The sequence below is a fragment of the Hesperophylax consimilis genome, chromosome 19, assembly GCF_061612785.1.
Source record: "Hesperophylax consimilis isolate HC1 chromosome 19, BYU_Hcon_1.0, whole genome shotgun sequence".
Taxonomy (NCBI): Eukaryota; Metazoa; Arthropoda; class Insecta; order Trichoptera; family Limnephilidae; genus Hesperophylax; species Hesperophylax consimilis.
In genome coordinates this window covers 20,126,286-20,149,740 of record NC_142854.1, presented here as the reverse complement: position 1 = coordinate 20,149,740, position 23,455 = coordinate 20,126,286, and the positions used below count along the sequence as shown (strand labels likewise).

At 36.8% G+C, this 23,455-nt stretch overlaps 2 protein-coding genes across 2 annotated transcripts; one reads left to right on the top strand and one right to left on the bottom strand.

Annotated features, from left to right (window-relative positions):
• Positions 1–1,375: 1,375 nt before the first annotated feature.
• On the bottom strand, positions 1,376–20,671 carry LOC149414963 (uncharacterized). The gene is made up of 7 exons (XM_089643286.1): positions 20,523–20,671; positions 19,590–19,801; positions 18,607–18,697; positions 17,536–17,731; positions 15,015–15,130; positions 2,433–2,627; positions 1,376–1,777 (listed from the first exon to the last, which is right to left on the bottom strand). The coding sequence occupies exons 2-7, from the start codon at positions 19,790–19,792 to the stop codon at positions 1,703–1,705; spliced, it is 876 nt and encodes a 291-aa protein (XP_089499412.1). The 5' UTR covers positions 19,793–19,801; positions 20,523–20,671; the 3' UTR covers positions 1,376–1,702.
• Positions 6,815–10,641, top strand: LOC149414964 (uncharacterized). The gene is made up of 2 exons (XM_089642915.1): positions 6,815–7,779; positions 10,142–10,641. The coding sequence occupies exons 1-2, from the start codon at positions 6,840–6,842 to the stop codon at positions 10,159–10,161; spliced, it is 960 nt and encodes a 319-aa protein (XP_089499041.1). The 5' UTR covers positions 6,815–6,839; the 3' UTR covers positions 10,162–10,641.
• Positions 20,672–23,455: the final 2,784 nt, after the last annotated feature.

Sequence of the window (23,455 nt, the reverse complement as noted above, 5' to 3'; positions counted from 1 at the left end):
CAAATATAATTTATGCAAATAGTCATTTATAGTCTGGTCAATCAGGCCTTAAATTTCCAATAAAAAACTGTGTTTTTCTCATCATTATAAAATTCAAATGGGACGGTGACATATGATGTCAGCAAGTGTTAGAGAGAGACAGAGCGCATATTAAATGTGCTAGAACCAAAAAGTATTAAGGCGATGCACTACGTCGTGTAATATTTTAAATTCAGCCGCTATCAATAACAACCCTTATGTAGATGGCGATAAGGTTTAAATTCCCGCTTAACACCATCCGCCTGTTTTGATTTATGCAAGAAAAAAACATGGCCAAAAAGTGCCTTTTTATTTTATTTTGTGGATGTTCAGGCATAATTATTTTTTTTTTTTTGGATTATTTTATAAATAACTTAATTTGCCACATTATACAATAAAATCATAACCGAAAATGGGTTCGTAAGTAGGAGATTTTTAACTTTAAAGTAGTTTTCATAGGCCTTGTACATTTTTGTTTTCTGGGCTTATAAAAAGACTTATCTAAAAAATACTCAATTATTTCAAAGGCCAAGATGTATTCTACTCGCAGTATTTAATTAAAGCATCTGAAACATTTCTAGGCGACAAAATTTTTAAGCCAAAAACACACGTGTTTTGGGACGGTCGGGATAATAAATTACCATGGGCACTTGTTAGGGCCTTCAGAGTTTCCAAGAATTCCGTTGAAAACATCTGGCGTACCTACAGTTACCGATCCTCGTCCCAAGTTCAACTTCAGCGAATTTCGAGTATTTTTGACTATTCATTTTTAACACACTGCACTCTAATCACATTACTATAAAGTTCTGATTACTAATTGATAAGATAATTTAAATTTTGATTGACTGATTTTAAAAATAATTTCAAAGGGATGTTCCCTTGAGGACGCCATGACGCGTCCGGCTGCCACGAAGGGCGCTACAATATGAAGATAATACAAATCATATGAAAATAAGGCTGAACTAAAATATCATTTTTTAATTTCTCAGTATACCCGTGAACTCGCTATTGCCGTAATTGTTATAACCAAGTTCGACTGTGTTTAAAAAATTATATGTTTATTTCTAACAATAAGCTTATTTCATTACCCTTCAAAAACAGTTTTCAGATAAGTTTTAAAAAAATTCCATTTACTTGGATTTTATTGAGAAGTGAAAATAAAAACAAATTATTATTGACTATCTTACAGCATACAATGGTCAATATGCCAGAGGCCTTAATTCAATGTTTGATCAATAGATGTGAATAATGTACAAAAATAATATATGTTGCCGCGATTCGTAGGGCTGCATACAAGGAATCAACAACTACAGGTAGACACAAAAAGAAACGCAAGTTATTCTCATAGTTAAGCTTTTATTAATTTGTAAATTATAAATCTCTTACTTACGCACTAGAAAACATAAATTGAGGGGGGGGGGAATGGTTATAACCAAACCAAAACATAAAAAATATACAATAAAGATTAATAAACCATCGCACTTGCCTTTTCAACAGCATTTATGAATATTCTTACAATACAAGATTGCACACACTTACAAACAGACATACATAGGCCCTGTCAAAATGCAGAACCTACACATATACCTATACAACCGAATTCCATATTACAATAAATAAAAAATACTGAATGTGACAGCCTTTAATTAATCGTTTACCCATATTGTTCTAACCCTATTTCGCTTCAATACTGTCTGATCCAATCGTTGGGTTTTCTTCGCTTGTTCATCGACTGGTCGTTTCTGCTGAATTCGTTGCTCTGAGGAAGAGACAAAATACATTATTAAAATGTCAAGATCATTGAACAATTTGGGTGGCGTTAAGGGTACCTCTGCCATAGGGTCACCCAAGTGAGGTTTCTCGGTTGGTGAGGTTTGTTCAGGTCTCGGTGGCGGAAGCACCTGCCCACCAACTGTGTTGCGGGCCGGATCGCGGGACCCTTTGACCTCATCAGCCGGACTCTCTCTATCCAACACCTTGCACCGCAGCAGGAGGGATGGATCCTCTGATTTCTACCCACTCCTCAAACCTTTTTACTTCCCAGAACTTATATTATGAAACGGGGACGATTTAATTAAGTTCCTATCACCCATTTCATCCCATTCGTTTAATAGTGACCTATGTCTCCTGGTTTCATAATGTGTCTTCCCAGGTATCTGAGCCATGTTCCCAACAGGTCGGGACATTGGCACCATAGGTGAGCTGGAGTCTCTTCATCCTCTCCACATATCCTGCATTTATTGGTGTTTTCCACTCCCTACAGCTGCATGTGTCTCCTGAGGTGGCAGTGTCCTGTTAGTAGTCCTACCAGTTCCCTCAGTGAGTTGCTGCCTAAAGACGACATAGGACTTCAGGGCCTCCTGTGTGGCATCAATAGCCAGTTATGTAGGGTATGTATGTATGTTAGGACTCACCCAGTACTGGTTGTTGTAGCTGTGTGGCGGGCGGAAGGGTGGTGGTCCCCCGCGCAGAGCCCCCCGCTGGCCGCGCCCGCCCCGGAATCCCCCGCGGAAGGACTGCTGCAGCACGGGCACAGCGCTGGGCCGCTTGGACGGGCGTTGCGCCTCCACCTTGGGAGGTGGTGGTGCCTGCCACTTGTGACCCACAACCTGATAGAACACAATCACATAACTTACATTCAAATATAATCTTTTAGAGCTTTGGTCTATGCAAAGAAACACGTGAAGTGTACGCAATGAAATCATTGTCTGACAAAAAATACAAATCGAAGTTGGCGAGACCTACAATATCCGAGGGCAAAATTAACTTACAAGGTCAACACTGCTATTACAGTGCGTTAAAAGCCATTGGACCAGTGTGCCGCTAAGACCCTTCTCCCTCAAGTATTTGATATTCATGTTGTGTATAATAGCTATGGGTCATGACTTATTTTATTAAGAGCGGAAGTAACGGTAACAGCTTAATATTTAGTACGGCTCAAAGAGTCGTCTCAATTGAACGACGGCTCAGTTAAACGACGGCTCAATTGAACGACGGCTCAATTGAACGACGGCTCAATTGAACGACGACTCAATTGAACGACGGCTCAGTTGAACGACGGCTCAATCGAACGACAGAATGAATCGGATGAAAGATCTACGATACGAAGATAGACTCAAGGAACTAAGATTACCAACCTTACAAGAAAGAAGAGAAAGGGGTGACTTGATCGAGACTTTCAAAATTTTATCTGGACATTACAGTTGCCCTAGCATCCGAGAAATCTTCACTACTAATAAAAATATAAATCTCCCTGGACACTAAAAAAATTACCAAAACGCCTTTTGCATCTAATCCTAGAAAACACTTCCTTGCAAATAGAGTAGTGGATGCTTGGAACAAACTCCCACAACATGTCATCGATGCAACAAATATAAATCAATTCAAAGCTCTATTGGATTCACATTTGGAGAGAAGAAAGGACTTAGTTCAAACTAACTCAATTACTGTCAAACTTGTTGTGAAATCAGATATGAGCGCATCAGCAGAATGCTGCCTGCTCATTACATAATGATAATAATTGAACGACGGCTCAATTGAACAACGGCACGGTTTACCGGGAGTCGTACGAATAAGGCTCATCAAAAAGAGCTAGCTCAATTGTGCGGCTCGTTCATGAACGACTCATCGCTATACTGAAATCACGAGACCCGCGTCGCCATCAATCATGGTTGAATTCTCCAAACGTAAAAACTAGAATGCTTTCATAACCTCACTAACAAACAAATGGTGGCTGAAGCTGTCAATATTATATCCTGCTTTTTTTGACTGTTGTGTTCCTAGCATTGTTACATAACGTCAGAACAGAGTGAGTAGTGACAACCTCGAGTGATGGCCGAGGGAGACTGGCGTCCAGACAAGGCTTGCGCTAGGTTCACTCGTGCGCTGAACCGCTAACAAAATTGAACAACTTTTTACAGCTCATTGTATTCCTACATAATATTTTCAATTATAAAATTGCACACAATTTTTATAAATACGTTAAAAATAGAAATATATCTAAATTTATTAATTTGGTTGAGAATAATCTATTCTGGACCCAAGCTTTGCTTCCCCCACGTTAGTTATGACGGCTACGAACCGAGGTACGTCCCATTCCGGGCGATAAACGCCCCGCTTGGGAATGTCATTTTGAAGCTCCTAGCATACATCACTAAACCGTCATATCACACAAAATGTATCGAAAAAATTGCCCCTGAACGGGCGGCGTTCGGCGTGAAGATGACGCGAAGAGAATCGAAAGTGTCCAATGATTTCCGAAGAAAGAGCTGCAGTGAAGTAGTTATTCTTGACCTAGGTTTGAACAAGATAGTTATAATATTTCTCTTTTAAAATGCAGTCAACGGGTCAGCTACGCGTTTCGTGTATTATTATCTTGTAATACAGCCTTTAGGTTAGGGAACCTATTTGACATTGACATTATTAGTTTTTTTTTTTTTTTTACAGTTAAAAAGTCACCTTTTGTTTATGTGTGTTTTTTGTCACTTATTGTGTTATTATCAGGTCTGTTTTATATTATTCTGGTATCGCAATTCTTATTGTTCAATTTTGCAGGCTACCGACATCTGTAGTCTAGAAATTTGAAGTTACTACGTTTAACCAAAATGGTGTGAGTCCTTGCTTAGAAAATAGTGTCAATTTGGTCGGTATAGCAGGTTTCATTTTTACTCCTAGACATCACAATGACAAGTGTTTTATTTACATGTAGTGGGTTTTTGAAGTCTTTAAAAAGGCTCGCATTATGTGTTTTTTGGTTCTTTTCTCAACAATAACTCGATAATAAACAAGCTCATAAGTCAGAGCGATCGTAGCTGTGTTATTCGCACAAGTTCTTTATAAATATTGTACCTGTTTCAATAGTTTGAAATAAATGTAAAGTGGTGTCAAGAAAACCAGTTTTTATTCAAAAAGGATCATCCCCAATTTTTAACATTTGATCCTTCAACCGGATTACGATCAGGAGATTGTATGTAAAAAAAAACAAAGAACCAGCAGCCAAAAGGATACAAAATTGATTGAAACTGGAAATCATTAAGGAAAGTGGACCACATCGCAAATCTGAGATAAGTATTCAGTGCTTTCCTTCCTATCATCCATTTTATGTTTATTCAGGTCTCATGTAATTTAAACGAGATTAATCTTAAATAGAGTCAATATTATAAATAAAATCACTACCCACTTGAAAATAAGAATATAATATTATTGAATAGTGTTCTCAAATAGTATTGTCAAGATTGTCGTGGTATTCTTTCAAACGGGTGTTTGCTAAAATAAAATAATTGTCAACCGATATTAACAAAATATAATTAAAAATGGAAAATATGAAGTCATTAATAAACAAACGCGGCGTAATCAAAGGAAAACTAACCCGATTCGCGGATTCCTTAAATGCATTGTCGGTAAATGAAATTAAATTAAGATATGAGCGGGTGAAATCATTGTTAGATGAATTCGAAGCAGTTCAACAGAAAATTGAAATGTTACCGGATTCAGACGAAATTGAAAATTATAGTCAACGAGAAGCTTTCGAAAACCAATATTTCTCAGTTTTGGCAACGGCCAAAGGCGCGATCGAATCCGTCGATCAAAGTAAGGTGGAAATTAAACTACCCAACCTCCAATTACGGGAATTTCATGGCGATCAGAAAAATTGGGTTAATTTCGTCGAAACCTTCAAGACTTTAGTCCATAGCAATAGTAATTTAAGCAACGTACAAAAATTCTTTTATTTGCAATCAACTTTAAAGGGAAACGCATTAAAGATAATTGCTAATCTAGAAATTTCTGAATTAAATTACATTTCCGCTTGGGAATTATTAAATGAACGTTATGCAAATTTAAGAACTACCGTTCATAAACACATCCAAGCTCTATTTTCATTAAAAGACATGAAACAAGAAGAGCCTGTAGCATTGAGGTATCTAATTGATGAAACAAACGTTAGTTTAAAGGCATTACAAAATATCGGGGTCAAGGTAGATCAATGGGATCCATTGGTTATTTATATAATATCAAATAAATTAGACACAGCTACCCGAAAAAATTGGGAACAATATATATTACAAGACGAATTACCGACGTTAAAGGAATTCTTAAAATGTTTATCTGCTAGAGCCCAAGTATTGGAACTGATGAACGCTTCTGAGAAAAAATTTTCTAGCTTACATAAAACACAACTAGGCAACAATAATTGCAAAAAAGATTCATCAGTATTTTTAGCGGTAAAGGCTAACAACTGCATTTATTGTAACGAGAAAGGTCACCATATTTATTATTGTAAAAAATTTCTGAAATTAAAATTACATGAGAGGATTGATGCTACGAAATCAATCCAAGCTTGTTTTAAATGTTTAAAGGTGGGTCACCAGGCACAGAGTTGCAAGGCAACCTTTTCTTGCAGGCGTTGTGGCAAAGATAATCACAACACCTTACTACACAATGAGGTACCTCTGCGGGAGGCCTCCAATATGGATGCTGATAACGAGGTTTCAGTATCGAATTTTTCTGCATCGGATAAAGCAGAAAAAATAATATTATTGTCAACTGCCAACATAGGAGTTGTGGGTAGTAACAATACAATTTTTAAAGCCCGCATTCTGATTGATTCAGGGGCCCAGTCAAATTTTATGAGAGCAGAATTTGCTAATAAATTAAATTTACCATGTGAATTGATAAACAAACCCGTTTCTGGGATCCATAATAACATCACTCACATAAAAAAGAGAATTTCAGTGGAGATGAATTCGCTTCATACTGATTATAAAAGTGAAATATCATGTCTGATTTTACAGGAGATTACAACAAATTTACCACAAGTGACAATGGCGAAAAAAGACTTCAAGTTACCACGAGGATTGGAGCTAGCTGACCCGAACTTCAATATAGCTGCACCCATCGACATCCTGTTGGGCGCGGAGAGCTTTTGGGAAATCCTAACCAACGATAGATTGAAACTCGAATCGGGACCAACACTTCAACGTACGCAACTGGGATGGATCATATCAGGACCAATCCACATGTACCCAAAGCAAAGGCCTGTATCAGATTGTTGTAATTTATCTATAAATAAAATAAGTCACCAAATAGAAAAATTTTGGAAATTGGAGGAGATTAATCCCACTAAGATTCTAAATCATGAAGAAAAGGCTTGTGAAGCCAGTTTTGCTAGTACTCATACTAGACAAGACGACGGTAGATACGTAGTAAGTTTACCGCGTCGAGCATGCATTGATCAGCTGGGAAGTTCATTGCTCACTGCTGAAAAAAGATTTAAAAATTTAGAAGGAAAATTTGTGTCAAATCCCGAATTGAAGACACAATATATACAATTCATGCGTGAATATGAGGAATTAGGTCATATGGAGGTGTGTGACCAGTCAAAGGGGGATCGTGAATCCTATTTTTTACCTCATCACGCTGTGACAAAAGAATCAAGCACTACTACTAAAGTGAGGGTCGTTTTTGACGGCTCCGCCAAAACTTCAAATGGAATTTCTCTCAATGACGCCTTGATGACAGGACCTGTTATACAAAAGGACTTATACACCCAACTATTGCATTTCAGGAAACATCAAGTAGTACTGACGGCTGACATCGAGAAGATGTACCGCCAGATTAACGTGTGTGAAGCGGACCGTGACCTGCAGAAGATAGTGTGGCGCGAGTCGCCGCAGGAGGTGCTCAAGCATTACCGTCTGAAGACAGTCACATATGGTCTGGGGCCTTCCTCTTTCTTAGCCACTAGAAGTCTACGGCAAATTGGTATGGATAACAATATAAATTTTCCTAGAGCTAGTCAGGTCATAGAAAATGACTTCTATATGGATGACTTGTTAACCGGAGGAGATGACATGGAATCCTGTAGAGAGTTAAAAGAGCAATTAATCAACATCTTTTTGTCTGCGGGGATGACCTTGAGGAAATGGAGGTCCAATGTCTTGGAGTTGTCAGCCGAGTCGGGCCAAGCTAAGATTGCCGCATCAGGCAATTCTGAAAAAATTATTACTGACAATCCAAAGACTGAGAAAATATTAGGATTAATATGGAATAATGAATCTGATTATTTTTCTTATGTAATAATGAAACCATCAAGTCGAACCGAGAGTAAAAGACAGATATTATCTTGCATCGCATCAACCTTCGATCCATTAGGTCTTCTAGGACCGATTATAGTTGTAGCCAAATTGATAATGCAGAAGTTATGGCAGTCTAAAGCAGCGTGGGATGATCCATTGCCTAATGAAATATTAGCACCCTGGAGGTCCTACCTTCAAGAATTAATTCAACTAAATGTGTTGAAAATACCAAGAAAAATTATTTGCAGGCAATCTACATATCTACAACTACACGGTTTTTGCGACTCATCTGAGAAAGCTTACGGAGCCTGCGTTTACATGGTGTCAGTGGACCATGTCGGTAAGCGGCATTCACATTTAATAACGTCCAAATCAAGAGTGGCGCCATTGAAGTGTATTTCCCTGCCCAAGTTAGAGCTTTGTAGTGCTGTGCTACTGGCGAAATTAATAAAAAATATAAAACATGCGCTAAATATAGTGGAGATCGACACACATTATTGGTGTGACTCCATGATAACGTTGTGCTGGCTGAAAGGTCAACCTACGAGATGGGCTACTTTCGTTGCAAACCGAGTAGCCGAAATACAAGAACTTAGTGATCCAGATCTATGGAGACATGTATCATCAGCCGACAATGCAGCAGATATACTTTCAAGAGGAACCACTACAGATAAATTGATAAATTCTGCAATATGGTGGAATGGACCAAGTTGGTTGACCGAGGGAGTCAACGCTTGGCCTATATCAAATATTTCGTGTTCAAACCCTCCTGAACTCAAAGGCAAAAATATTCTATTATCCACAGATATTCAAGAATGGGAGATATTTGAAAAATTCTCATCATTTATTAAATTGAAAAGAGTTACTGCGTATGTATTGCGATTTGTCAATAACTGCAGAAGTGTTAAGGGTAAAATTTCAGACAATTTAAGTGTGGCGGAATTGGAATCAAGCTTGAAATGTCTATTGAGATCAGCTCAAATACACGCCTTTCAAAAGGAATTGAAAGAATTAAAAAACCATGGCATCGTCAACAAGAAAAGTAATTTAAAATCTCTTAATCCCTTCTTACATGATGGTCTAATATATGTAGGCGGTAGGTTGAATTTGGCTACACATTTATCTTACCAACAAAAACACCCAGTTATCTTGCCGGCTAAACATAAGCTAACTGAATTGATAATACATCACTACCATTATGTAAACCTACACGCAGGACCTCAAGCTTTGTTAGCTGAAATACGATTAAAATTTTGGCCCATCTTTGGTAAAAATACTATTAAAAAGATATTACATAAATGTGTTGTATGTTTTAGATGTCGTCCCCGAACCGGTCATCAAATCATGGGAAATTTGCCACCCGAAAGAATTACGCCGAGTCGTCCTTTCGCTATCACCGGAATAGATTACGCCGGACCAATTCTAATTAAAAGTGGGACGCTGAGGAAGGCTTCCCTCGCAAAATCGTATTTATGTATCTTTATTTGCTTCTCAACCAAGGCCGTTCACTTGGAATTAGTTTCGGATTTATCTAGCAATGCTTTTTTGAACAGTTTAAAAAGGTTTATATCCCGTAGGGGACAACCTGAAAAGATCTTTTCCGACAATGCTAGTAATTTTAAAGGAGCTAGCAGCAGACTCAAAGAGCTGTACACCAGCTTGAGGGAAAACAACGACAATATTCAAAATTATTTAGTGAACAGAGGTATTGAGTGGAAGTTCATAACCCCTCGAGCCCCTAATCAGGGAGGTTTGTGGGAAGCAGCAGTAAAATCAGCAAAATTCCATTTATATAGAATCACTAACAATTCTTCATTAACATTTGAACTCTTATATACCTTAATTTGTCAGATTGAGGCCTGTTTGAACTCCCGTCCATTAACTTCCTTATCCGACGACATCCATGATTACCAACCTCTTACCCCAAACCATTTCCTTATAGGCACTGAATCCTGTATCATTCCTGAGAGAGACGTCCGGGCGATACCGGACAACAGACTAACTCAATATCAGAGGATCAGTTCGCTAATTCAATCTTTTTGGTCTAGATGGAAGCAAGATTACCTGATGGAACTACAAAAGAGAACTAAATGGCAGACCAGCACTCAACGGGCACTGCAAAAAGACGATCTGGTGATTTTAAAGGAAGATCATTTACCTCCACCTTTATGGAAAATGGCCCGAATTCTGCATACACACCCTGGAGCGGATGGAGTAGTACGAGTTGTTACCCTAAAAACACCTCAAGGAGTCTTTGTGAGGCCCATCACAAAGATATGTCTGATGCCCCTGGATTCAGACACTAAACCTGTAATTGACGTCCCGGACCTTACCAAGGATTGATTATGTACATTACACTATGATGCTTATCTTCTCGACTCCACCTTGGATGGATCAAGCAGAAGACCTGAGAAGAAAGAAGAAAAAAAAGGAACAATAATTGTGTTGTGTTCAGTGTAAACTATATTATTTGTGTTATTGAACTATTTAAATATGTAAAAATTAGTATGCAGACGTGTGTAATTTAGTCATTTTTGAATTTTTTTTGGTTATTTAATAGGATTAATAATTTTCTAGTTATTTTTAGTTTATTAATGGAGTAATTCAACAGCATTTATACAGTTAAATTTATAAGTTTACCAGTAGGGCATAAAAAAGGGAGTTTTATTTTGTTAATTTCTGCTATTTTGAATTATTTTGTTAGTATTTTTGTGGTATATTTAGATTAAGAATTTTTAGTTTATTCTGTTTGGTTTATAGTTTATTTTTAAATAGATTATCATTCAAAAATTTAGTGCAATTTTTGAATCCCGCCCCCTGGCAATATGTTCAATTTTGCAGGCTACCGACATCTGTAGTCTAGAAATTTGAAGTTACTACGTTTAACCAAAATGGTGTGAGTCCTTGCTTAGAAAATAGTGTCAATTTGGTCGGTATAGCAGGTTTCATTTTTACTCCTAGACATCACAATGACAAGTGTTTTATTTACATGTAGTGGGTTTTTGAAGTCTTTAAAAAGGCTCGCATTATGTGTTTTTTGGTTCTTTTCTCAACAATAACTCGATAATAAACAAGCTCATAAGTCAGAGCGATCGTAGCTGTGTTATTCGCACAAGTTCTTTATAAATATTGTACCTGTTTCAATAGTTTGAAATAAATGTAAAGTGGTGTCAAGAAAACCAGTTTTTATTCAAAAAGGATCATCCCCAATTTTTAACACTTATATAAAAAAAATTACAATCTCTTCATGTAATTATAATAATAAAAGGTCGAAGAATTGATCTTCTCTATAAGTAGGTAAGATACAAACACTTATTTTCGGAAAACTAAACCCTTCCACACACTTTTCCACAAATGATCAACTAGTCAATTCACATTATGCAAATGCACTATATAAGCATAATAAATAATTAAAAAAAACACGTCAAATCACCAGAGATCAAATGGGAAAATAATTCACCGACTCCAGATATTTTCATATCAGAGAGTTCGGCTCTTCTAATTGGACCTATAAATCCTACTGATCCCTCGATATAAATATTTTAAAAAATCTTTCGTAATCCTACATGTATTTAAAATGACTGATTTTTGCATTTTTATATATAAATTCTTTGACAGATCTAATAAGCCTAAATTTTGAATGAGAGAGCTTAGTTGCAATTGCAAAGTTTGTACATGATGTAGGTACATATAAAGTTGTTTTTTTTTCACAGTCCTCCTCACTAGGGTTTTCTGTTCTTAGGCGGCCTGCAGTTTTTAAACTTTTGTATACACGGTGTCCGGAAACTCGTAGTACAAACAGGAAACTGGTGAATCTACATCACATTTGGAGTCAATTTTGTAGTATAATTTTTTTTGATTTGAGCTTTCGTTTTCGAGTAAATCGAGTCAGAATTTAATTTTTTTTTTATCAAATTCTTATAAATTATCACTGAAGATCAAAGTACCCAACTAATTAAAACTATTTAAAAGTAAAACAAATAAAGAAACCCGGATTTAAAGCATTATTTTGAAATCACCCTTCATTTAATCCGGTGTAATCATAAAATATTTCTGCTCTGCAAGGTTAAAACATCTATTTTTCTAGTTCTAATATTCATACCTATCTCTGACATATTCGCAAAATATAGCTTTCTCTAGTATGCTGGGTTCAATATGAAACTAACATATGAAGGAAAGAGAAACACGATAAGCAGATATCCCATTTCTGTTAAATCGTAAGTAAGTCAGTTTTGGTTTATGGGTCGCCGCAGGTGGCTGTATTTATGTTTTTTTAAATTTTTTTTTTATTTTTTTTATTAGGTAATTTCAAGTTATGATGAATTACAAATATAACATTAAATTTACAATAACATGTTATTACATTACATTGAGTTTGTTTTCTTTTTAGTACATCTTGATACACCTTTTTTAGAGCAAATGCTCGTGTTGAAAAGGCGGAGAAAAAACGCGTGTAAATAATAATTTAACATATATATAACATAATTATATCAAATAGAAAAGAGAAAAGGATGTAAAAGAAGGAAAGAGATAAGAATAAGAAATAAGAAAATAAGAATAAGAAATAAGAGAAAAGGATTTCAATATAGTAATAAAATGAGAGATTATATTGTGTTTTTAAGTATAAACGATTTTGATATGCTATTGATATAATGTTTTTATTGAGTTTTTGAATTTTTTATAATTCGTTTCCAATCTTAAGTTAAGAGGTAATTGGTTAAACCATTTGACACCAAAATATTTATGAAATTGGTTGGACTGTGGTGGTGTTACAGCGTGGGATAGTTATAGGGCTAAGAATACTATGTCTATTGCTGTTCGAAAAAGTTATTTAGTTGTCATTGTTGAAACAATCTTTATGTATTTGAAAAAGAGTTATTTCTTTATAAATAATATGAAGTGAAGGGACTTTAAATTCTTGAAATAATCTAATTGTGGGGTAATCGTACAGTTTTTTCAAAATTATTTTTATTAATATTCTTTGGATGATTTGTAAAGGTAAGAGAGAAGTTTTGAATGCTCCACCCCAACCAACAATTCCATATTGTAATATAGATTGAGTTAGTGAAAAATATATGTTTCTTAATAATTTGAAATTTAGTATGTTTCGTATTCTAAGAAAAATGTACACTAATTTTCTTAACCTTTCTACTATTGCATTGATTTGTAATTTCCACTTTATGTTACTATCTATAATTACACCAAGATATTTTACATTAGTTTTAACAGTAAGTACAGAGCAGTCAGGTTTACATAAATTTGAAATTCTATTACAATTATATGAGTGTATACTTATCTTTAAATTATTAGGGAATGAATTTTTATTAATGGTGAAAGGTATTATAAAAGTTATTTCAGTATTAAGTGTTAACAAATTTTTATCGAACCATTTTTTTAGTATGTTTATGTCTAACTCTGCTGTTTTTTGGGTTTCATTCCAAGTTAATCCCTCAGTTAAAATTGCTGTGTCGTCAGCGTATGAAATAAGTTTAGACTTAATTCAGAGTTTAAACATATCGTTGACATAAATGATGAAAAGGATTGGACCTAGAACAGTTCCCTGCGGGATGCCAAAATTTGTGGTCTGTGAATCACTCAGAGAGCAATTTAACTTTACAAATTGCTCTCTATTAAATAGGTAATTTTCGATCCACGTTAAAGCATTGTTAGTTATACCAATTTTCGCTAGTTTCGAGATAAGATTAGAGTGCGATATACTATCAAAAGCTTTTCTTAAGTCAACAAATGTTCCAATGCATTTTTTTTTACTATCTAAAGATTTGTATATTTCAGATGTTAAGTCAACGATAGCATTTTGAGTGCTCATATTTTCTCTAAAACCATACTGATGTGCATTTAAAATTTTATTTTCTTTTACAAATTTAAATATTTGTTTTTTTACATTGTTTTCAAATATTTTGGCAATGTTGGAGGTGAGAGAAATTGGCCTATAGTTACTACTTAGATTGGGGTCCCCAGATTTAAAAATTGGGGAAATAATAGTTTTTTTGTAGGTAAAGGGAAAGTTGCCATTTTCAAAACTTTTATTTATGATGTGAGCCAAAGGTTTACAGAGTTAGTCAGAATTTTTTAAGTATTTCTACAGAAATGTTGATTGTTTACATTGCATTTTGCTTTAAGAAGTTTTCTCGTTAATTTAAACATAAAAGCAAATTGTGGTAGAAATTTGTGTGTTTTAATACGCTTTATTATTGTTTTGATAGTGATACTTTAAGATTTATCATCGATGCGTTCGACGTGTTTGAAAACAGTTGTACGTTTTTGATGTTTTGATTTTGAGACTTATCATCGATGCCTTCGACGAGGTAAAAATTAACTCCGACATGATTCAAATAGTGCAATAATCAATCATCAGACGGACACAACTGTGCTTGGAAGATAACGGTAAAATTTTAAATAATTAATGTGACTTGTTTGTGTTTTGAATTGGAGATCGGAACATCGCTACATATTGTGAGTACCTACCTATGCTAATAATAATTCCTATCCGTTGCGTCGGCGTCTCAGATCGAATGACGAAAAAATTTTAACCCTGAAATAGCCGAAAATTTTTTTTTTTTGGTTTTTTGGTGAAAATGCTCAAATCAAAAAACTTTGTTTATTTGGCTTCCACATGTGGTGTAGATTCTCCAGTTTCCCGCTTGTACTACGAGTTTCCGGACACCCTGTAGTAATATATATTAAGTTTTTGAGGAATTGCTCGTTGAACCACCAAACATTTAAGGTACCGGCCGCGCCGGCTGGCGTCGAGTTTACAAAATGTCGGCAAAGTGTGTCTGTATATAAACCTAGTAACCAAGTAGTCACCAAGATTTGGATGGTCGAGTATTGGATACTTGCTTATCCATATATCATTTATTAATGCAATAATAATAATAGACAAAGAAATAATGTATTTACCAGATTACGGTTTCCATCATGTTTTTCAATCACGATTCTAACATTGTTGACCATCAGCTTGGCGTTTAGAGTGAGCGCCTTCTTGACTCCTTCTTCGTCTTCAAATTCAATGAAGGCTGCGGGGAAAACAAATATTATTAGTACGGACTGTAGTGCGTACGTGCAATCATATCCCGTTCGATCGTCCTTCGAATAATCGCATGCGTCATTTATTTCTCATTTATATCACATAGAGAACTCAAAAAACGGGTTGAGCGAACTGAAAGGGTTAAAAAAAACTTTTTGTGACATTTTATGTTGGTATTACTAATACCATACGAGTGGCTAGAAGAAAAGTTATTACCATAAACTCTACGCAAATTAGGTATGTACTATTTTGGTCGAACTCTGAAAACAAAATAAAGGGATTTAGGTATGTTTTATAAATAAAGAAATATTTTTAAAAAAAGGTTAGGTTAGGATAGGATAGGATAGATAAGGACAAGTTAGGTTAAGTAAGGTTAGGTAAGGTTAGGTTAGGTAAGGTTAGGTTAGGTAAGGATACGTTAAGTAATACGTTAAGGATACGTTAAGTTATAACCTAACTTAACGTATCCTTACCTAACCTTACCTAACCTAACCTGACTTAACCTAACCTGTCCTTATCTATCCTATCCTATCCATATAGGTTAGGTTAGGATAGGTTAGGTTAGTATATGTAAGGTTAGGTCAGATCAGGTAAGGAGAGGTTAGGTTAGGTTTTTTTTACATACAAACATATTAAAAACTTGTCTTACACACTTTGGCCGGGAAAGGTAGTTCTACCCGTTCGATCGATTGATGCTTAATGCCGGGAAGGGTGGTCCTACCTTTTGCGGCAACCTCAATTCAATGGCAGGAAAGATGGAATTATTCAATGTTTTTATATGAATATTATATACCAATCTCTTTGTAAAGGTCCCAACTATATGTACACAATTATCGCGTCGTAATGCAAGTCTTCTTTTTATATTTATCTTCGTGCCTTTCGTTTACATCGGTATTTCAACAAAAGGATATTGTATTATTTGTTATTGTAATAATTCAATTCCTGGAATGACGGTTTTTATGACCGTGAAACCCGATTCGAATCTCTATCTCTGTTCCACCCCACTCATTTAGGGTACGGCCAAATACCGATAGGTGGACCGTAATAAACATATTACAAGGTTAATTGAGTTGCATTTCAAATAATATTCAATTTTCGTGTAGTACTTTTATAGCTTGGGTATACGTGAGTTACTACGTAGAAATTTTTAAAGAAATATTTTCGAAGATATGGCGAATTAAAACAAATTAAAGAAATTCGCGCAAGACTTTTTTTTCGCCCAGACACAGTGTAGAGCAGAGGTTCCCAAACTTTTTTGCCCCGTAGACCACTTGCCAAATATTTTTTTTTCTGTAGACCCCCTGCCTGCCGAATATTGAATTTTCCTAAAACTATTAACGTCCCATGTGATAATCATTAATTTTTTTACTAAAAATATTCCCTTCCTTTGCCTGCCCAACAACCGGGTGGCGGTATAGTTGCTCTGTCTTTACACTGTGCAGACAGGGGCACCCTTGTGAGGTATTACACCAAATGAAAATGAAGCAAGATAAGCAACTAGAATTTCTTTCTGTAGCTGGTCCTACAGAACTGCCCCTTAAGTTCTTTGTCAGTGCTTATTCCGGTCAGTTCTTCTTGTCACATGATATCCGATTCTTCAACGTTGCATTTCCACAGTCAAAATGTCCTCAAACTTAGTTTTGAAGTCTGTGTGAAGTGCATTTAAATGTTAAACGTCATTATTACCCTGGACGTTTTTCAAAAACAAGTTGGGGAACTAGGAAAATTCGCGGCTTCCAATGTGCAATGTTTTGATTGAATATATTAATTCTTACGATAAAAGGAATGTAAACTCTATTTATATACCTCAATTAACAACTTTACGAAATATTAAAAATACAAATATCAAATAAGTAATTTCTCAGTCTATTATATTTGTGTTAGGTCTATTGTGTCATTTACGGAACTCCTAAAAGTTGAGTTGAGGTAAATGGGGTTCCGCTCGTATGTACCATTTGAATCTCGTGGACCCCCAAATTTTTTCCTCACTGACATAGACCCCTAACATGCTGATATCGACCCCTGGGGGTCCATATAGACCACTTTGGGAACCTCTGGTGTAGCGCATGCGTAAAAAAATACCTGCCAGATATGTGTTAATACTTTAAATTTGTTTTATTTTATTTCCAGTGTTCTGCCAAAATAGTGCCTACCTAATATGCATGAATTAAATGGTACTGACGTTTCTTCTAGCCCCCATGTAGTATCAGAAATACCAACATAAGAAAATATTGTCGACACTTGACAAAAATTATTGGAAATGGTTGTCGTCCCATACAATTTTCATTTTCAAATTAAAAATTTCCCAATTGCAGATAGTTTCGTTTTATGGTAATTAAGGTGAATCAAAAGGTTTTATTACTATTATGGCTTATACGTTATACAGTATTTTACCTTGGGCCAGCCTTTTTCTCTTTCCAGGAAGCTTCACCACATCCTTGATGACTCCGCAGGCCTGCAGCAGGTTGCGGATGCACTCCTTGCGCATCGTCACCGGCAGACTGTTGGCCACCACCGAGTTGGGGCCTGTCTTCACGACAAATACTTCCAGCTCGTTGCCCCCGAGGTTGCGACCGTGCTCATCCAACGCCTGCAAATTGAAGAATTCAAAATAACTGTGTAGTCTTTTTTGAGGAAAGGAGGGAATGAAGTTGGATCTATGAGGGACAAAAATCATTCCCCAACAGAGCTGTTCACAAGAACCAGTTGTAGAAACGAATTGTTCTAATCTGGTCAATGTTTCAATACAAAGCATATCTCGCCTAATCTCTATTGTTGGGAAGTAAGAGCTTCATAGTTACACTCATAGAGGGCAGTGCATAGAGCTTGCGTGGAAATCCGCAAGATGGAAGCCAATGGCCAGTAGTCGCCAAGGCCAGTGGGAATGCTCCCAGACCAACTTACTGTTGCAGATCTCAATTAGCCAGCTTCTAGTTAGGTCGACTATCGAGTAACCATTGAAATATGCAAAGTATTAATAAATCCCTGATTTACCACATTAACCAATTATTTATAATATCCTTCCACGACGAGTTGGAGAACTGTTTGTGGGAACACAACAGCATAGGATACTGAATATGTTGAACAGAAAGAGGTTACTCTGTCACTTACATGTTAAAGAAACCATTTACTCACTCTCCCCAGACATCAAACTGCTGTATTTGAGGGTAATTACAGCTATTCCTCGACAAAACTTTGGAATGAAATACAACTGTCTGTTCGAATATCGACGAGGGAGCACCTTATCCAACTGTTGGAGGACCAGAGTCCACGAGACCATGAGAACTCAGGAGCCCTTCATAAAACCGGCTACATACCAGGTCCGGGATGTACAGCTGAACAATGATCTGTTGGTCAATGTTATAAAGCCAAGTGTGTATGAATGTGTCAATGTTATTATCATTCTATCACGAAGGGTTTTGGGGACTACAAATCAAATGGTAGAATGCAAGAAATAAAGCATACCTTTAAAGCAGCATCAGCATTAGCGAAGTGTACGTATGCAGAGAGGGTCAAATCCGAGGAGTTGGGCCCGTTAGCTTGGACTCCCATTTGTCTACAAAAATCAATACATACACACATTTAAACAGTGACAATTCTATAAATCTAAAATCTTTGCGAACAGTAACTGGGGCGAAGCAATTATCTCTATCAATTCTCTTCAAGTAGAAAGTTCTGATCCCCATGTTATTTAAGGTGTAATTATTCTAGGTCTTTTTAACTTAAGGCCATCGTCCCACGGTGTTGTAAGAATGCGCGAAATGTTGCACGATAAATGCTGCATGGTCTCTGCAGACTGGAGTATCAGGAAATAATTTTGTCGCTTGTAACCCAGCAAACTGTAGGTATTGCGGATTTCTGTTTTTGCATTTACCGCCTTTAAGCTGAATGTTATTATCTTATTATCGTCAAGTTGACTCACGTGTACTAAATATTATACTACCATTGGATACTTCTGTAACAGGTAACTTAATATTAATTGTAATGAAATTTGATCCAGATGTCGCGAGAAGAAAAAATATTGACAATAGACTTAGAAGATGGCCAAATGGCAAGTAAACATATAAACAATAACAAACGATTGTGAATCAAGTCAGTCACCAAGTGACGACAAGGTTGTGGAATTATTTGTGATATTATAAAAACGATAATTTAAAACAGAAAAAGATCAGTCGCAACTAGGAATTGAACTCAGGACCTCACCCTTGCCGGGGATTTGCTCTACCACTGAGGTAATCCGACCCTACCCCCTTCGGTCATATTTGACTGTATCATACTTCGTTTAATAACTGCCAACATTATTTTCATTTTATTAACATACATTTTTATTGGCTTTATGTGTGATTGCAAAATTCTTTTCAAACTAAATGGGTAACATTACGGTAACAGGATTAAACAGAATAGGGTAAGTTAGGTTAGGTTAAGGTTCTGCAAACAAGATGACTCACTTAACAGCTTTGATCTCTCCGTACGGGGAGAAGATCTCCTTGAGTTCATCCTCATAAGAGAACATCTTGTCGATGGGAATGTTCAAGATAAACACAGTCTGGCCGCTGGGCGGGCCCTCCTGGTCCTTGGCGGGCACCACGGGGACTGCGGGGACCTCGCCGGTGCCGTTGGACATCGCTACCGCTTCTGGTTCGCCCGACATTATCAGGGACTGTAAGAGGGAGGATGCATTCTTCAAATGTAGTGTGTTGACAATAATACCAAAAAATGTCTACGCCACTGACTTCAAAATAAACAGACCTGCTCTAAAGTCTGATTTCGATGGCTCTGAGGCAACCACGGTGATATTATTGAATAAATACATTGTTATTCTTATTTTGACTACCCGCTCGCAATATCACAATAAGTTTTTAGGTTATTTCTTTTATAATACCCGAACTAAGAACCTATTTTGTTAAATAGGTTTTTAGGATCTTATTCTGATGGTTTCTTAAAAACTAAACATAATTTTTGAAAATTATGCGTATTATTATTTGTAACATTCGTAAGTAAAACTTAACCGCAAAAATATTTGTAAATAATAATTATTAGGAGGGAAATAAAACATGTGACGATGAAGGTATGTGATAATGCCAACGAGAAACAACCGTTTTAGTAATAAATTCTGAGAATTAGTAATGGCAAATAAAAAAGAGGTTATCAATAAAGACACTTTAATATAACCTGTAATGTGTATTCTTATATGAATGACAAACTGCAAGACAAAGAAAAATAACAGCGCGAAACAAATTTCAGATAGAATTAAAGTGTAAATTCTACGTCTATAATATTGTAACGGTATTATGGTTAGTCGTCGTAAAAAGTGCTAACGTAGTATTAGCATATTAGCGAATTACGCGAATAACATTTTGTTATTCGCGTAATTTACATACCTTTAAGTATCCTATCTTTTTGAGTCAAACAATAGTGTAGTTGGCAAAAGGGTGGAAAATATTCCTGTTTATGTCAAAAAACACCACTTTTGAAACGATAAAAAGATTCAATTCAACTCTCCAGCCCGGCAAAATGGCTACACCATAAACATAAATAAACGAGTAATACCATAAACACAAATAAACAACTCACTGGCTACACACGCCATAGATTATCCATAGACAAACAACGGCCAGTGATGCAATGCCGCGAAAATAAAAAAAAAATCATCAACATTGTGTACTTTAAAACCCCGATTAATTTAGCGATTAAATTGAATGCAATTTACGACTAATATTAATCGACCAAAAATTAGTATTCATTATATTTCAAATAATATTTACGTTAAACTGAAGCAAATCCAAACTTTTTTGTTTTTACTTAAATGTGTGTATTTGTTTTAATAGTTTTTCTTATTATCAGAATCATTTTAACAAAATTATTAATTTGTCTTGTCCTTGTCTAATCTTGTTTTTTTTTTGGTATTACTTATTTTGAACATTGTAAAAGGTCACCGATAATGGAGTAAAGTTCTGCTGCGGATTTTCTTTTTTTTTTTAAATAATAATTTCAAATATTATTCACAACAAAATCCAAAGTTGGGTAGGAAGAGATTCTTTGATAAGTTAAGTACCTACCTTACTTGTCGGATAAATTCAAGCCCGTAACTGGGAATAACTTTTTCTTATTTATCCTACATTTTTGATATAGAAAATTGTAGTTAGTATTAGGCCAAATAATGGATTTCGGATATAATATGATAAGTACAATGTACGTCGAGGATAAGCTGATATACAGGCGTGAATACATTATGGCCCAATCAACACAGAGCTATACAATTAGGCGCTATTAGATACTAATATCTCGTCGAAACGTGTTCCAGTGAGTGGTTTATATATGGTGTTCCACTATTAGAATGCAATAAGCGGAGCACGTAGATCGGATTCGATATTTTAACCCATCGTTCCACGGGTCGGTAAGCAATCGACAAATCGAATGCTGCAAAACCCTGTGCAGAAAATTAAGTTTGCTATAGTAAGTTCTGTGTGGAACTTTTCTGCGCAGGGTCTTAAAGCATTTGGTTTATATCGATTGCTTACCGACCCGTGCGACGACGGGATTATTCAGAGCATTGGAGGTCATTGAACACATTTTTTCACTTGATGTCTCATCTAAATATATAATACATCATCTAAGACAGAGGTTCCCAAACTTTTTTGCCCCGTAGACCACTTGCCAAATTTTTTTTTGCCTGCCGAATATTTAATTTTCCTAAAACTATTAACGTCCCATGTGTTATAACTCTACTTAAGGGAAGTTAATAATTAATATTATTCATGTAAAAGGAAAGGAGGAACGAGTACAAAAAAAAGAAGTTACTTAGTTACAAAACACTCTTAAAATTTATTTAATAAAATGTATAAAGGAGGGTTAGTCTTAATCTAGGTTTAATGATAGTTCTTAAAATTAATTCTTAAAACTAATTGTCCTTTTTCTTAATCCTAAATTATCTTCATTCACTGTCTTAAAAGTTGGGTCACGTTACGAGATAATTATGCAAAAATTGTGCAGACACTTCCCTTTACGATGATTCTGGAATCACGGATCTCCACGTTCGCACTTATCACCGACAACACAAGCGGCAACTTGGGTTGGATCCGAAGGGCGGAAGTTGTTCAACCTGGGCCAAGGCTCCGAAGGGCGGAGTCGGCAGGCAGCGAATTCTGAGTGGGCAGCTTCTGGGTAGGAAAATCCTCGGCACCGCTCCAAGGGGGAGAGCAGGAAGTTTCTCGGCGGAGGCGAGACGGTAACTTCTGCTAGGGCAGCTCCCTGGTCGGAAGAGCCTCGGTGCCGCTCCAAAGGGGGAGAGCAGGAAGTTTCTCGGCGGAGGCGAGACGGTAACTTCTGCTAGGGCAGTTCCCTGGTCGGCAGCTGCCTCGGCGCCGCTCCAAGAGGGAGAGCAGGTTGATGACTCCCAAGATGATGACTGTCGAGTGCGGAAATGTGAAGTGTCGAGAACTAGGCGAGATCGTGACCGCCAAGAGGGCAGCCTCCTGGGCGGAGGCGCCTCGGCGACCGCCCCAAGGGGGGGCGAGATGATGACTCTCGAAAGGCGAGATTGTGACTGTCGAGAGGGCAGCCTCCTGGGCGGAGGCCCCTCGGCGACCGCCCCAAGGGGGGCGAGATGATGACTGTCTGACTGGGTACTCTTGACTCGGGACTGTTGGTTGCGGAATCTGTCTTCAGCTGTTGAGGCGAGATCGTGACCGCCGAGAGGGCAGCCTCCTGGGCGGAGGCGCCTCGGCGGCCGCCCCAAGGGGAGGCGAGATGATCACTCTCTGACTGGGTACTGGATACTGTTTTTGGTTGCGGAATGTGTTGAGCTGCGCAATCCGGCGACCGTAGCGCACCTGTCGTGGGGTGCTGGAACTAAAGTGGTTCCGCTTTACACCACTTCGGTGCGTTGTCTTGAGTCCATGGCGCTGGCATCGACATTCTCACCGTAGTCGTTATTATTATTTTAAAAGATGCTAAAATGACATTTGTACAAAGCTTTCAAACAATTACAATATGGCCTAGCCTTGGGCGAAGGTTTTTATTGCCGGGTCGCTGGTTTAACAATACACCCATTTCGGATTACGACTTGATGAGGGTCTAGAGCTAAATCTGCCGACTAATGGGTGTATTGCTTGAGTTGGCTTTCTAAATTTTTATTGCGATTTCCGGCCAGGCTCTTTACTAAATACTTAATGTCTAATAATTCGAACTGCCGCCTCCATCTGCGTGTAAAATCACAGAGACAAATGCTGGAGCACGTGTTCGCTTTGGTCTTTCTGTGAATTCAAGTCATGTATATACCTAGGGACATATCACATGTGATAATAATTTATTT

What these genes read in the sequence shown, in the direction of transcription:
- LOC149414963 (XM_089643286.1), bottom strand. Translation starts at nt 19,792, where the DNA reads ATGTCGGGCGAACCAGAAGCGGTAGCGATGTCCAACGGCACCGGCGAG. An exon ending in ATGATGGAAACCGTAATCTG is followed by an intron (nt 2,628 to 15,014) that starts GTAAATACATTA and finishes GTGTTCTATCAG; the next exon opens with GTTGTGGGTCACAAGTGGCA. An exon ending in GCTACAACAACCAGTACTGG is followed by an intron (nt 1,778 to 2,432) that starts GTGAGTCCTAAC and finishes TCTCTTCCTCAG; the next exon opens with AGCAACGAATTCAGCAGAAA.
- LOC149414964 (XM_089642915.1), top strand. Translation starts at nt 6,840, where the DNA reads ATGGCGAAAAAAGACTTCAAGTTACCACGAGGATTGGAGCTAGCTGAC. An exon ending in TAGAAGTCTACGGCAAATTG is followed by an intron (nt 7,780 to 10,141) that starts GTATGGATAACA and finishes TTTTTGGTCTAG; the next exon opens with ATGGAAGCAAGATTACCTGA.